This window comes from Chelmon rostratus, chromosome 18 (assembly GCF_017976325.1).
Source record: "Chelmon rostratus isolate fCheRos1 chromosome 18, fCheRos1.pri, whole genome shotgun sequence".
NCBI classification, from domain to species: domain Eukaryota; kingdom Metazoa; phylum Chordata; class Actinopteri; order Chaetodontiformes; family Chaetodontidae; genus Chelmon; species Chelmon rostratus.
In genome coordinates this window covers 23,975,273-23,991,353 of record NC_055675.1, presented here as the reverse complement: position 1 = coordinate 23,991,353, position 16,081 = coordinate 23,975,273, and the positions used below count along the sequence as shown (strand labels likewise).

The 16,081-nt window shown below is 47.8% G+C and overlaps 1 protein-coding gene across 1 annotated transcript in view; it reads left to right on the top strand.

The window, feature by feature from the left end:
* LOC121621952 (exostosin-1) overlaps positions 1 to 15,433 on the top strand; it is a 159,134-nt gene extending 143,701 nt beyond the window's left edge. Inside the window, exons 9-12 of the mRNA XM_041958697.1 lie at positions 3,568 to 3,657; positions 11,209 to 11,369; positions 12,816 to 12,987; positions 15,248 to 15,433. Coding sequence (XP_041814631.1) covers positions 3,568 to 3,657; positions 11,209 to 11,369; positions 12,816 to 12,987; positions 15,248 to 15,433 — 609 coding nt within the window. The remainder of the gene's footprint in view (positions 1 to 3,567; positions 3,658 to 11,208; positions 11,370 to 12,815; positions 12,988 to 15,247) is intronic.
* Positions 15,434 to 16,081: the final 648 nt, after the last annotated feature.

Genomic DNA, 16,081 nt, shown 5'->3' with positions numbered 1-16,081 from the left:
AGTCTCTGCAGGTTCAGGACTCAGAAAACCTCCTCTCGCTGCACAGGAGGACATTTATACGGTAGTGGGGTAAATCAAGAGCGCAGCGTCCTGTCTGGAAATCAAACGCTCTGACAAATACAAACCGAAACAGTTCAGAACATGTTTGTTTTCACATCAGTGTCGATGATGAGAGGAGGTGACGGCGCTGCAGATAACTGTGATCTCTGACTTTTAACTGTAATTTAAAGACATCTGTGTGTGACAGGAGGACAGACTGGATGTCTTCAGAGACTCCCTCTGAAGCAGCAGGAGTCACGTCCTCAGTATAAAGAGAGGAAACGGGTGGAAGGAGAGCGACAAAGATAAGGTTCAGACCATCGAGCAGCCACTGATCTCAGTGGGATCTAATCTCTGTCCAGAGGCAGAAAGGCATTGACACCAGCCAGAGGGAGGCAGGGGGCCGTGATGGGCTGGAGGCGGGGGTCACTCAGACAGGTGCAGTCCAGAGGGGGGGCTCAGCTACGATGAGGTTTTGAAGTTACTGATCTTAACTGGAGTGCAGCTGCTGATGGGCGATGTTTTTAGCTGCTAATGAGAGAATAAGGAACCGTTTTTAATGTTGCTATCAGAGTGAAAAAAGCGTCTCACACAGTCCATCCATCACAACCTGCAGGAAAATATTACACCGCGCTAACACTTCTAATTAAAAATGCATGAGATGTGAATTAATGTTGACAAATTGAAATAAAAAGACTCAGAGTCTGCAACCATGTTAGCGGCTGTGTGTGTGTGTGTGTGTGTGTGTGTGCGTGTGCGTGTGTGTGTGCGTGTGTGTGTGTGTGTGTGTCGAGAGGCTAAATGCTGGGGCTGAAAGCAGCCATTTAAACACTCTTACTGCACTAAATGCTAACACGGCTACGACAGTGTGTTCATGTGTTCAATGCTAACATGCTGCAGGTGTAACGTTTACTAAAGAGCACCGTGTTAGTTTAGCATAGCAACATGCTAACATTTGCTTCTTTGTATTAAACACATGTGCAGCAGAAGCTGGTGGGAATGAAGAGTCAGGGAGTCTCTAATTCACCCCGAGTGGAGCCGAACAAACACAGATGCTGATGCTGATGTATTTGAGACAGCCAGAAGATCACAGTAGGTCAAAGTGAGCGGGTTCATCCTCTGGTCACCATGAACACCTGCGCTGAATGGAACTGTCCAATACGCAGCTCACCTGACTGACACTTCGATAGAAACCTCTGAGTGTTCGGACTTTTAAGTTCTTAGCCCTCCGAAAAGGCTTGACAGGAAGCACACAGTGGGTACAACTCGTGTTATCCTTTGTCTTCTTTTATTTTATAGCAAAGGGGCCTCGGGCGACACAGTTGTCACAGGCAACACAGCTCATAAACCTGGAATGGTTAATCAAAATAACACGTTACATAAAGTAACTTTTTTAATGTAAACTAACAGACTTTTCAATATTTATCAATCAAAATACTCCTATGAATTAAAGCCATGAACTGAAATACACACAGCAGACCCAAATGATTACACAGTGTAACCATTAGCAACTAAAATTTAAGTTAAATGCTAACAACGGCTAGCTAAGCGCTAGCTTAGGAGGCTAACGGCGTTAGCTTAACATGCTAACCGGCGATGCTAACCGCGTGCTAGCGGCGCTAATCGGGAGCAGTCAACAACATTATCACACTCAATAGTCTCATATCACTCTCTAAGACTGCCTAGCCATGAAACGAATACCAAAACGATATATTTTTATGTTACACATTGTTAGCAGTCTGTTTCTTTAGCTGCAGCTTACCAATGGGCCGTGTGCTTCTGCCACAATACCCGACACAACTAACATAAACGATAACACCGGAAATCATGCGGACCCTTTCAAAATAAAAGCGGGGGTGCAAACTCTTAAAATGAATGAGCTAGATTCACAAATAAAGGTCAAATAACTAAAGTCTTGACACTGAGCAGACGACCCGAAGGATGCTGGGAAATGTCGGCATATCTCCATGACGACGTTTGTGCCGCATGCACATGTTTCTTCTTCCTCGTGCAAATCTTTGAGCTCATGAATTCATTCCATTCAGGCCATTAGTCCAGCATGAGTGCAGCGGATTATTAGGCTAATTGACTCCAGCCACTTCCACTGTGATGGTGGTTTAAGAAAGCCGAGCGACTGTCTCTCTGCTGCGAGCATCATCCGGACTGAACTAATCGCCTGCCTGCTGATTATACGGCATCCATCCAAAGAAAACACACTCTCTCACTTTAAGCGCTGATTTAATGTGTTTTTTCTGTGGCACTCTCAAGTAATTGGAGGAATTTAGGGGATTTGTGCTCAAATTTGTTTGATGTTATGCTTAATTTCTCGATGAATGTGTGCACTGACTCATTAAGCTGAGATGGAAGTAGACATTAACCTTGCAGATATTTGTGGTCTTACTTTGCAAAATAAGCCTCTTAATATCACCCCCGGGGCCGTGAATTCAATCTGCTTTATTCCAGACGGTGAATCCGTGTTAAATGTCACTGCGGTGACGGTCGTTAACACGCAGGTTCACTTCAGTTACAGTTAATCAAGATAAAATGTAGAATTACAGCCGTTTTCCTCCACCTCCAGGCAGAGATAGTCCCGCTGAGCGCCAGGTGAAACTGGAGAAGCAGGTTTTCTGCATCATGTGCTGTTCGTGGACCTTAAAGGTTCAACCTGGCGGGAGAGAACTGACCCTGATCCTGATCCTGATCCGGAGTTTGAGCCTTTCATGTTTAACATTTACGTTGTTGACTTTTGCGATGATGTTTTATTTTAATGATGTGAAATTAGACCTGAAGGGAAAAACTCAGCAGCTCGTTCAGTCAAACATTCAACACAAAGAGGCCTCAGGTGAACTGAGTCAGTCTCCTGACCTGCTGATGAAGCAAAGATGGCCGCCAGACACAGAACATAGCCGCTGTGCTGACGTCATCGTCACGTCAGCCTTCTGTTCCATGATATTTTCCCACGCTGGGTGCAGAGAAGAACACGCCGACCTGTTTGTGATGACTGATCAGAGCGAGCACACCGTGAACGCTGCACGACAGCGACGCCACAGGCCGTCGTCTGGTGGTGTGATGACGTCCGTGTTTCTGTTGGCCAACCAAGAACATCCACTCTGTGAGTGGTTTGAGCCAAACTTTTTTTCCAAACATCTGTGTCTGTTTTTCTTTTCTACCCAACAGTTAAATAATTCACATTTTAATCACGAGTCAATATCAGCAGCAGGCGTCTTCAGGCTAATGGATCAAGGTGTACCCTCTCTGTTAGCTGATCGATCGACACGCAGCACGTTCTCTCATTGGCTGCTCATTTTATCTGGATGTTTCATGCATCTGATCCGACTCTCTGCATTTAAAACCACATGGAGGTACTCACACCTCCATCTAATAAAGATGCAGCATGCTCTTAAAAAGGTGTGAATATGTAACGAGCGCTGCAGCTCAGCGGCGCTCATCGCCTCGCGGGACGAATATCGATAAACTGAATATTCGTATTGATGAAGTCATGTCGCTTCTCTCTCTCTCTCTCTTCAGACGATGAGCAGTCGCTTCTTCCCTCACGACGTCATCCTCACCGACGCCGTTCTCAGTCTGGACGAAGACTCGGTTCTCTCAACCAATGAGGTGAGTCGCCGATGACTTATTGACGCGGCGCGACGCTGACGGCTTTTCTTTCCAGACTGGTGAAGTGATGATAATGACACAACTGAGGATGAGTCAGCACCAACATGTTCAACAGCTGCTGCTTTTATTTGTCCAACTGCTGCAATTAGAAATATGGTCGCTGCCTGTTCGCTAACCCGCTAACGGTGCTAACTCTGTGCTAACTCTGTGCTAACTCGCAGCACATGAGTGATCTATAACTGACGACTCGCTCCAGCGTTAGATCGTCTTCATCGACAGACCGAACGTCAGGCTCGTGGTATCAGGTGATACCTTGGATGTGATTCATGTGACATTTCAAAAGTTGTAAAAAATCTGACATAATAAGAATTTTAGTTGATATTTGTGAGTTTTTTGTGCTTCGGCAGCGACTGCCTGCACCACAGAGTGAAACCAGTGGACATGTTTTCCTAAGCAGCTGCAGCCTGCAGGGTTTCATGTCGGCCGGTGGCAGAAGGTGCTGATGTCTTCACGCAGTATTGATCCTGGTTGAAATCAGGCAGTCGGGCCACGCACCCCCGTGAATACCATTCATTCCAAATGAATCGCCCCGCCCTGCCAAAGCTGCAGTGGCCCCTGAACCACACGAGGAAAATGTGCTTCGCCTTCAGAGGACGAGTCCAAACACATTCGATGAAGTAAACGTGATGAGCAGGAAGTTTAGCAGCACAGACAGATTTCAAATCCAGGGAGGGGAGGGAAGGAAGGAAGGAAGGAAAGAAAGCAGGAAAGGGAAGAGGGGGGAAGAAGGAGTGGGAGGGAGGACCAGAGGAAGAAAGAGAGGAAGTATAAGTGTAAAAGAAGAGAAGAAGACAAGAGGACAGACAGCAGAGGAAAATCAAGGCCAGAGGAAAGGAGATGAGTTTGTGAGGAGCCATCGGCTCTGTTTGTGTCATCACGCTGTGAAAACAGCGAGCAGCTCTCACCTGTTCCTGACAAGAGACGACACACAAACAGATGTTTGCTACACTGGATCCAGAACAAACCAGTGAATCAGTGTCTGACTCTGATGTTTCTGATATAATCTGTCATCAAACCGTCTGAAACCACGAGACCGGACAGCCGACTCTGTCCACGAGGTCTGACTTCAGATCTGATTTCAATCATCGAACTGACAGTCGAACCACAAAACTTTGATTTAAAAAGCACCAAACGTCCATTAATCAGACTCTTCTTACTCTGATCACCTCATTGATCCGCTGCAGCAGCATCACAGAACACACAAAACTTACACCAAGCTGACCTGAGATCAGTCAGACAAACACTATTTACAAATATAAATAACATGTAAATGTGAGTTAATATGAATTTGACCTGTGCTGAACTTCTCATTCATCCATCCAACCATTATCCATACACCGCTGAATCCTTTGCAGGGTCACGGGGGGGCTGGAGCCTATCCCAGCCGTCTCTCGGGCGAAAGCAGGGGACACCCTGGGCAGGTCGCCAGCCTACCACAGGGCTACACATAGAGACAGACAACCACGCACACCACTCATTCACACCTATGGACAATTTAGAGTCATCAGTTAACCTCAGCATGTTTTTGGACTGTGGGAGGAAGCCGGAGAACCCGGTGAACACCCACGCTGCACAGGGAGAACATGCAAACTCCACACAGAAAGAACCGGGATCTTCTAGCTGTGAGGCGACGCTGCTAACCACCGTGCAGCCCCCACTTTTCATTCAGCTCAGTGAAAAATGTTGTTTCCTGTCTCTGCTGAGGGCTGTTAAAGTCAACCAGCAGCAGTAAAACTGGATTCAGCCCGAGAATGGCGGACTCCGCCAGAAACTGGGATTTTCAAACCTTAACGTGTCCTCACGATGTCCACGTCTGAAACTTCTCCAAGTGGCTGCAGCCTCAAACGTCTGCTTTTCTTTCTGTTCACACTGTAAACCCTGAAATGCACAACTATAACTCAGAAATGAGACACAATAAGTCTTTTTATCAGCACTCCTGTCAAAGCCGATGCTGTGGTTGAACCAGGTGAAGGTAAACTGGTCTCTGTGTGAGGTCTGAAACACTTTTTATCTTATTTGCTGTCTTTTCACACAGTTTCTGCTTTAGACCTGCTTTAAATCTGAGGCAGTAAAACGATGAGGAGCGACTCACCTGTGAGGCTAAACGAGAGTCATTACAAGCAGCGGCCTGCTCTCCCTCCAGCCTCCAGCGAGTTAAAGCTGCGATCCATAATGGATCGTGAGGCCCGATGAGCCCAAGAGAGCCAATATATCTTTAAACTCGGAGGTGTTTTATTGATGGGAGCGAGTCGATGTTCACCTTTTCTACACTGACGGGATCACAATTACACTTTATGGCGCCGCAATTTGTGCCACGGCGATACGAGCGAGTTTGTACAACTAAACTTTAATGGGCCCGCGGCTTGTTTCATGAAACGAGAGGAAGAAGAGGGAGATATCAGAGGGAGGAAGCGGAGTGAATCGTCGCCGCACTCACTCGCCCGATGCTCTAATTGCCCTTTTAACGCGGTGAGGGGATTTATTGAAAGGAGATGAAATATGTCAAGTGAGTGAAAATGTGCAAGAGAGAAGACTTTTAATCGGACTTTTCATATTCTAATTCCTCAGTGGAAGAACGGCTGTGCCAATGTCATAATTACATTGTTTCAGCTCATTAAATATCTGATTATTCCATGAAGGGAGATTAGAGAAGGAAAGAAACCTGACAAAGCTTCAGTCTCTCATTGGGCGGCCAAGCGTGCTGCTGCGTCGAGCCCTTTGGAAGACATCCTCTCAGCAGTGGAATCATTTGTGATGGTCTTCTCGTCTGGGGGTCTGTCCACGCTGCTGCGGGGTCGGTCTGCAGGCCGGTCATACACCTCGATTATTTTACCCGTCTACACGTTTAACACGCCCTCAGCCGCTGGGTGTCGCCATCACAAAAACAGTTATTTACAGAAAAAGAGATGTTTTCTCCTCCTCCATCATCAGCATTACAGGCAGCCAGCAGGGGCAGGGGCGGGGGGTAAAAGGAGTTCAGCACTCCTGCATGTGAGCTTTCGATTTACCGCTCGATCTACGTTCCAGCCTCACCTCTCGCCGTGACTTCTGGGTAGTGACCGAACGAGCGAGGCTGCAGAGACAGCAAAGTGGCTGAAATGAGCTTCCTCTGCTGGGCTCGGCCTGAAGGGCGAGGTGAGGGGCGCAGACGTCCAGGGGGGGCTCGGAGGAGAGCCGCCGCTCCTGTGGATCAGAAGGATGAGTTCAGGTGGTTCGGGGATGTGATCCCGATCCTTCTGGCCGCCTTCCTCTGGAGGTCTCCTGGGCACCCTAAACTGGTGGGAGAGCCCGGGGTCGACCACGCTGGACGGATGATATGTCTGATCTGGTCTGGGAACGCCTCGGGACCCTCCAGGAGGAGCCTGCTGCCACCACGACCCACCGCTGATTAGTGGACGCTCTACCTGCCGAGCCACAGGAAGAACAGGGGGGTCACACCCACTTCATCCACGTTTTGAGGACCAAAACTGGAATACTACCAGATGTTTGACTGACATGTAGGACTAGACCATGTCTGCGTGTGGGGGTGTTGGACTGGTCTATCGTCTGAGGTCCTGTGTGTGTCTGCTGTGTGGATAGAAGCAGCTGCAGTCGGTGTTTCCTCCGGGTTCAAGCGGGGGTCACGTTCAGAGATCGTTTCAAAGCAGTGATGGTTTTCAATTCCAGTCTGTGAATGTGAGGAGGAGATTTTCAGCGTGTGTGGACAAAAACATTCAAACCTGATGAGGCTCCACAAACACTGAGTGGAGGAGCCAAAATGTATAGGTTCTTTATGAGTGTGGTTTATTTTTTGTCCACTGGGTGGCGCGTGATAATTAACCTTCCGTCAGGTATATAGGTAGGAACGATCTGTTGTTGGTCAGGCGTCCTACCTGGAAAGGCAAAGGGTTTTTTGACCGCTACACCGCTACACCGCTACGCCGCTACGTTACACCGCTACGCTACGGCAAAGCTAAGCGCTATGTTGGCTCACTGCTATTGATTTTGGCTTGTGACTACGGTGCGTAACTTGATGTTGGACTAAATGGATCACCATTGACTCAAAAGTACAGTCGTTTTATTTCAAATCAGAGTTAGTCAACAGTGTAGTTAGCAAATAGCCTCAGGTAACATCTCGCGCGTCAGCCTAGCCACCGCCCGCATCAGTGACGCCTCAGTAGTTCCGTATCAGAACAGAACAGAACTCCTTTAATACTGAGGAAGAAATCAGAACAACAACTCTTCAAACCTCTCCACACATTCACAAAGTGGAATGGCTTCACAGGTTTTCAAAGGGAAGTTTTCTTATTCTGTCATTACCGGAGCCCATATCTGTTCTTAAAGCGGCGTGCTGCAGCGTCACAGGAGGAGCCAGTGAAGGAAAGTCTGGAGAAAGTTGACGGCAGATCGTTCTGGGAGGTGTGATGGGAACTTTAAGAGCGGACGTGTCCTCACAGCACACGGAGCACCTGGAGAGAATACCTGTAATTCAGACGGCGTTTCAAACCGCAGACCTGCAGCAGCCGCAGCTGGACCTGACACCCCCGCTGGTAAACCTTCATCAAAGCTGCAGGATACCGGCCGACAGCGAAGGCACCGCGGAGGCATCGCTTCACGGGGAGCAAAAGAGAGAAAAACAGTGAAAACACAACTTCTCAGAGCGCAGCGGACAGGACCGCACAGCGAGGAAGACGAGACGCCGCTCCTCTTCATCTCATAACATTTGGACATGTTAAACCCAAATGTCGAGAGAGATTTGAGACACATCTGTTGCTGGATTGACCTCCAGGATCAGTGTCGGCCTTGTACAGTCTATTAGTATGTATTACACACACACACACACACACACACACACACACACACATGCGCACGCACATGCACAAACACACACACTGACTCACACACACACACATGCACATTCACATGCGCACACACACACATGCACACACACACATGCACACGCACATGCACAGACACACACACAAACACAAACACACACGCACATGCACACACACACACATGCTCACACACGCACACACACATGCACACACACACACACACGCACACACATGCACACACATGCACACACACACATGCACACATACACACACATGCACACACACACACACACACACACACACACACACACACTGTGCGTGCACACAGCGTTCATCAGGGCCTTCGCTGAGAATGGCAGCTCCAACCTTTCTCTCGGCTTAGCGCCGGTGCTTTACAGTAATTGCTCACGCGATTCATGACAGAAGCCGCGAGGTATCGCTGAGGAACATCCACTTTCAGCGCTCCCCTCCCCCGCGGTCTCTCCACCTCTGCTATCCCGGTAATTAATTTTCTCCCCCGGCTCCTGAGGAGGGGTGAGTGCGCGTCTGTGTGTGTTACCGAGTATTTCATTATGAGCTGATCCCCTTGTTCTCCGGAGTGTCTGCTGCACGTCTCCGTGCTGGTTTTGAATTCAAAAGAGGTGCTTTCTCAGGTAGCTCGAGCTCTTTCAAGGACGCCAGGTGCTCCAGACAGCTCCACATGAAGCAGGGGGGCCGAGACGCAGCTCCAGAAGCCACCTCAGCACCTTCGACTTGTTCAGTGTTGTACTAGTGTGTTCAGACTGAATGCAGAAGGGATGTTTACCTGTAAAGTCGAAGAAAAGAGGAGTGAAACAGACAGAGGGACAAAGTCTGTGCTGCCTGGCACCGACTGAGGAATCCACATTCAAAAACCAAGCAGCTTCTCACATCCAGGAAGTTTGTCTTTGTATTTTGGTGCATTATGGCCACAATAAACAGAACAGGAGAAAAAACAAGCAGCTCCATCCATCATTCATCATTATCCACCGTTCATCCATCATCTATCTATTCTGTCCATCCATCCATCCATCCATCCTCCATTCATTCATTCAATAATCCATCCATCAGTCCATCATTATCCATCCATCATTCAGCCATCCAACCATCCATTGTTATCCATCCATCATCAATCATTCATCCATCATCCATCCATTCATTCATTAATCCATCCATCCTTCCATTTGTCATTATCTATCAATCCATCCATCCATCCATCCATCATTAAATCATCCATCCATCCATCCATCATTAATTCATCCATCCATCATTCAGCCATCCAACATCCATTGTTATCCATCCATCATCAATCATTCATCCATCATCCATCCCTTCATTCATTTATTAATCCATCCATCCATCCATCATTAATTCATCCATCCATCCATCCATCCATCATTTATCCATCCATCCATCCATCCATCCATCATTAATTCATCCATCCATCATTTATCCATCCATCATCAATCATTCATCCATCATCCATCCATCCATCATTAATTCATCCATCCATAATTCATCCATCCATCATTAAATCATCCATCCATCCATCCATCCATCATCCATCCATCCATCCATCCATCATTTATCCATCCATCCATCCATCCATCCATCATTTATTCATCCATCCATCCATCATTCAGCCATCCATCCATCATTAATTCATCCATCCATCCATCCATCCATCCAACCATCCATTGTTATCCATCCATCATCAATCATTCATCCATCATCTATCCATTCCACCCATCCATTCATTCATTAATCCATCCATCCATCATTCATCCAAAAAGGAAATAAAAACGACAGAAACGGATTCAGTGAAGTTCCTGTTGTTGTTTTCAATCAGTCTGAGTAAACATTCAGTGTGTGGCTAAAGCTAACTAGCTAACCCTAGCTAGCTAAAGCTAGCATCCCTCCCGTCGGTGCAGTTGATGTTCGTGGTGAATGAAAACAGACGGCTGAAATGCTCCAGTGTCAGACTCACAGCAGTAAGGTGAAGCCACAGTCTGTTCAGTCTAAGCACACATTAACTTCATTTCTGAACAGTCCAGCCTGGACCGACCCAAACCAGCAGGGACCACGTTTGAACCAGACCTGATCCTGAACTGCTGCAGCCTTCAAAAGCAGCTCCTTCACAGTAAAAGCCATAAAGAGGGCTTTTTACTGAAGAGATTTCTCTTGTTTTCACGTTGTCGTTCGGAGCGTTCGGACCTTATAGATTTAGATTTCTGGGTTATTGTTGTACGTGTTGTAGTTTGAAGGACAGAATAATTAACCCTCACTGGATCAACTGGAGGTGAAGCTCAGAGTGAGTTTCTGCCTTCAGAGAGTCTGCTGTGCTGTGGATATTTAAATGACATTTGATTTAAGGGGGAAAGTTTCCTGGGGGGGGGAACACTGAACATTTGAAATGTTATTTGTGAAGAGGCAGACGGGCTGTTGTTGTGACGACGGCCTCGCTGCTCGAGAGGCTAAATGTCACCGCAGAGTTATTCTGAAGAACGAGTTAAAGTCTGCATGAGTTTCTGTGTTTCCAACAAGCTGCACCCCCTCCTTACATAACTTCTCCTTTCTTCACCTTTCCCCTTCCTCCCACACCATCTTCTCCTCCTCTTCTTTTTTCCTCCTCTTTCTGTCCTCTCTGCTCCCACAGGTGGATTTCGCCTTCATCGTGTGGCAGAGTTTTCCGGAGCGTATCGTTGGTTATCCGGCGAGGAGCCACTACTGGGACAGCTCCAGATCCCGCTGGGGCTACACCTCCAAATGGACCAACAACTACTCCATGGTCCTGACGGGGGCAGCTTTCTACCACAGGTACAAAACCCACCTGAGCATCAGCTGATGGTGTGAAGCTCTGCAGTGATGATGACATGCATCATCTTCAAAGATCCTTTACCTGCTGTGTCTATAATTACTCTGAATACCTTTAATAGTTCAGACCATCATGGATCCTTTGACCCCCCCGGGTCGCCTTCCTGATGCATCCTGAACAGTCTGAGAGTGACTGATCCTCTTCCTGCATCTCTGAGCTGTTCGTCCTCTTTCTTTGTGTTGCACGGCAGCTTCTCGTCGTGTTCTAAAAATAAAAAGCAGCCGAGTGTCGAATCCTCGCAGTGAACCAGGAGAAGTTGCGTAAGCCCACGCGGCCGACCCGCCGCGCTGCTCGCTGCAGGTCGTGTGCTGTAGGTGTGTTTGGACGTGCAGCGTGTGGCCTTCTCTCACATTTCACTGCAGAGCGGAACCGACTTGAACCTAAAAACCGAAGTGCGTACAGGAGCAACTGAGATAATCCAGTTAACTCCATTTCTCATGTTATTATTTTCAGAGCGACGTTTTAAAGCTGGAATCGAGTCAGTGTGACCAGCGTAAAGCTGCTCTGAGTGATGGATTATTCTGAAATGTCGTTTGTTTTGATGATGATCGTCAGCTGGAGGTCATCAGGAGCTGGGTTCGCTGTTTTATTACACTGATTAAACCGCCGGCTAACGTGTACGCAGTCGTTTAAAGGCGTGGAACGCGGCTCAATGACGTGTGATGTGGGAACGCTTTGGATCTGAATTAATAATGTGCTGGTCCAGCTGGTCCACAGAAATATTACCTCCTTTTCCACCAAACAACCACATTAAAAGTCATCTCTCACCCGTCACATTTCTTTTTCTGCACAGTTATAGAGAAGGAAACGGGGTAGTAGGATATTTCTGCACCTCTCTGTTGTCTCGTGAAATGATTGTCAGGAACACAAAGCTCGGACTGAGAGGAAACCTGTTAACTGAGGCATTAAGCCGAGCGGTAAACTGAACGGAGAGCGGCGCTGCTCTCTGGAGGGATTTGAAACGTCTTGTCACGCAGATAAACAGCTCGCTCATTGTCCTCTCGTCAGGACGCTCAGTGCGACTCGTTAGTCCTTTTGTTATTTAACATCTGAAAAACCAACACAAGGCAGAGAAAATGAGTGTGTGTGTGTGCGTGTGTATGTGTGTGTGTGTGTGCGTGTGTGTGTGTGTGTGTGTGTGTGATCTAGTGCTCCCATGCCGTTCAGAGTGCAGCACAGCCACCCCGACAGAACAGAAGAAGAAGAAAAGCAGTTTTAATAAAGAAGAAATAAATCCACAGTTAACCTCCTCTGTTGTTTCTCGTGTGTGTGTGTGTGTGTGTGTGTGTGTGTGTGTGTGTGCGTGTGTGTGTGTGTGTGTGTGTGTGTGTGTGTGTGTGTGCGTGTGTGTGTGTGTGTGTGTGTGTGTGCGTGTGCGTGTGTGTCAGATACTACCACTACCTGTTCACCCACTACATCCCGGCCGGCCTCCTCGCCACTGTGGACCGCATGGCTAACTGCGAAGACATCCTGATGAACTTCCTGGTTTCCGCAGTTACCAAGCAGCCGCCAATCAAAGTGACGCAGAAGAAGCAGTACAAGGAGACCATGATGACCCAGGTAGAGCTTCATCGTCCACTCTTACACACCCGCAAGCCAAATGTAGAAAATACAACAGAATATTCAGGAAATTAGCAGAAGAAAATGTTTTATGTCAGTAAATCTGCTGCTGTTGTACGAATATTTGGAGTTATTTCATGGGGACAAATAACAGGTGGCGCTAATGTTCCAGTCAGGTGCCGTTAAACTGCTGTAGAAGAAGAGGGAGCAACGAGATGAACAGTGCCAGTTAAAACAAACACGATGGAAACATTAGCATTAGCGTCTGTTTCATGTGTTCAGTTTGTCTCTTCATGGACGTCGTGATTGAGTCGCTCGCTTCTCACAGTGTTTTGAGGTTTTTGGGGGCGTTTCCGTTCAGATTTTTTTTTGTGCAAATTGAAAACATGCATAAAAACAGGTGACACGCACAGAAACGCACCTTCCAGACTGACACACGGTCATGTTGTCGTGACGACGAGTCGCTGCAGGCTCAGCTTGGTGAGACTCAGTGTGGAGTGTGTTCAGAACATGTATGTTCACGTCTGCGTTCGCTCGCTGTCGCTCCTCTTCTCTGCTGTCTTTGGCTCATTACTGACACCAGCTGTTGATCAGTGGAATAGAAACAGTCTGCAGGAACGTGCATCATGTGACCTGCACTGTGCTGCAAACACAACAGATTCATCCAAACAGACGGTCCTCTGCGCACCTTTAAGAGCTCTTTACAGGTGCATCGAGCCCTGACCTTCTGTGTGTGTGTGCGTGTGTGTGTGTGTGTGTGTGTGTGTGTGTGTGTGTGTGTGTGGGCTTCATGTGGCCCCCGTCAGGCTCTGATTGATGTCCTGACCACAGGCAGGACGATGACTCGGCAGTATGGACTCAGTGATTAATGTCTTAATTGTGGAGGCAGCACAGCAAACCTAGATTTACTCCTCCTTTCCCTCCCCCTCTCTCTCTCTGTCTCTCTCACCCCCCCTGTTTTCATTCATTTTGTGTTTTCATTCATTCATTCGGTGCAGAGCTGTTTCTTTGCCTCAGTGTTTTGTGGTTTCATTCCTCTTCCTAAACCCTCAGTACCCCCGCTGCCTCCCCCCCGCTGTGCTCACGATGAATCTGCTCCGACTCCACGCCCCCATGCTGCAGCTTATCAGAGGGGGCCGCTGCCCTCCGCCTGGCCCTCAGATGCCCCGTCTCCAGCCCCCCCTCTGCCATCTATCTCAGATCGGAGAGGCAGGAGACGGTGGCAGCTGCACTCAATAATCTAATATCTCAGACCTGCTGGAACTGGAACTCACCGGATCTTTGTCTGCATCATAAACTTCATGCAGGTTTAAGACCATCAGGTCCTGCAGACTGAAGGACAGACTCATGATCCGCTAACATGAGACTGGATGAGGGACAAACGCTCATTGGCTGATCTGTTATGATCCATTAATATCATGTTTATTCTTTGATGTTTCAACTCTTTGATGCAGAAATTCAAAATGCACATAAAAAGAGACGAATGGAAAGCCTCCTGACGATCGAACCAACAACCGTAAGATTAATGCAAACCAGCAAACCATGCTAACGACGCTAACCTTTCAGAGAACAAAGAGCTGGGGCGTTTAAGGTGGAGGAACCTGTCGTAGCTTATTAGCTGCGCAGCATCGTCCATTTTTATTTATTCTTCTAGTATAAAATGGCACAAACACGTCTTTTGAAAAAACTGTCAGCTTATTGCTCCATCGGTGTTCTAGCTAGCAAGCTGGCAGTAGGCTAGCTAAGATTGTTAGCTCTGACAGCTTTTCCCCTCTTCATTAACTGTTGATTGAATGAAACGAGGGCCAGGAGCTGCTAGCATGCAGCTGCTGCAGCTGCTGCAGAATGGAGGAAGCTGTTGTAGCTTGTTAGCTGTGTCGCTTCATCCACGTTCATTTCAGTGATTAGCAGAACAAACAGCCTGCAGGGACTTAACAGCGTCGTACAGAGAAATATAAAGGCGCTATGTGACAGCTAGCGCTGGTAGGCCTCTGTCCTGGCTAGTGTTAGCGTTGTTAGCTCTGTGGATAATCACTTCTAGAACCAAATACTTGATGTTGTTTTGCTGCTGAAGGGTTTTACAGAACAAACATTTTAACGTTTCAGTGTCAGATTTGCTTCGGTCAGGACTACGACCGTCACTCTCTTCTTGTTATTACGTCGTCTGCAGCTGCACAGCTGTGCTGATGATTCCTTTGTTGTTCTCTTTCCTCCGTCCTCTCCCTGTCTCCCTTTTCCGTCTCTGTTTCTATAAACCAAGGGCTCCAAGGCGTCTCGGTGGGCCGACCCGGACCACTTCGCCCAGCGACAGACCTGCATGAATGCCTTCAGTCATTGGCTGGGTTTCATGCCCCTGGTGCACTCCCAGATGAGGCTGGACCCTGTGCTGTTCAGGGACCAGGTTTCCATCCTGAGGAAGAAATACAGGGACATTGAGAAGCTGTGAATGCACAAGGATACACACCAAACCACTGACAGAGAGACAGTAAGAGAGGCTGTGTGTGTGAGTGTGTGTGTGTGTGTGTGTGTGAGTGAGTGAGTGTGTGTGTGTGTGTGTGTGTGCGTGTTCGAGACACTGTGACAGGAATACACACACTGAATGTGAACATTTGTGAGGCTATAAAAGAAAACTCACATGTGCACGGGATATAAAAATGGCGATCGCAGCGAGGGAGCGTGCACGCCATCTGCGACAACACACGTAAATACGAATGCATGGACGCACATGCAGCAGAGACCTGGACACACTGGAGACGGTCCTGCTGGAGACACGCAGGCTGTGTTGCACGGTTTGAGCTGTGCACGGACCTGAAACTGGACTAAACGTTGAGCTGTGAGCTTTTGTCGTGGACTGTCGAGGAGAAAACAGGACAAAAGACTGAAGATGTTCGTGTTCATAAAGTCCCAGGACATGTCTCGGGGCGTGTGTATGTACAGTAAAGACATATTGTGGACAAAAGGGACAAACTGCAGGTTGTGGGTGGGGCCCCAGACACCCAGGGACGATGCCTGTTGTATACTCCTGTAGATTCCAGCAGCGTCCTGTCTGTATGAAGAAAATAAAAGATCAATAAAGAGATGTTCAGTTATGAGA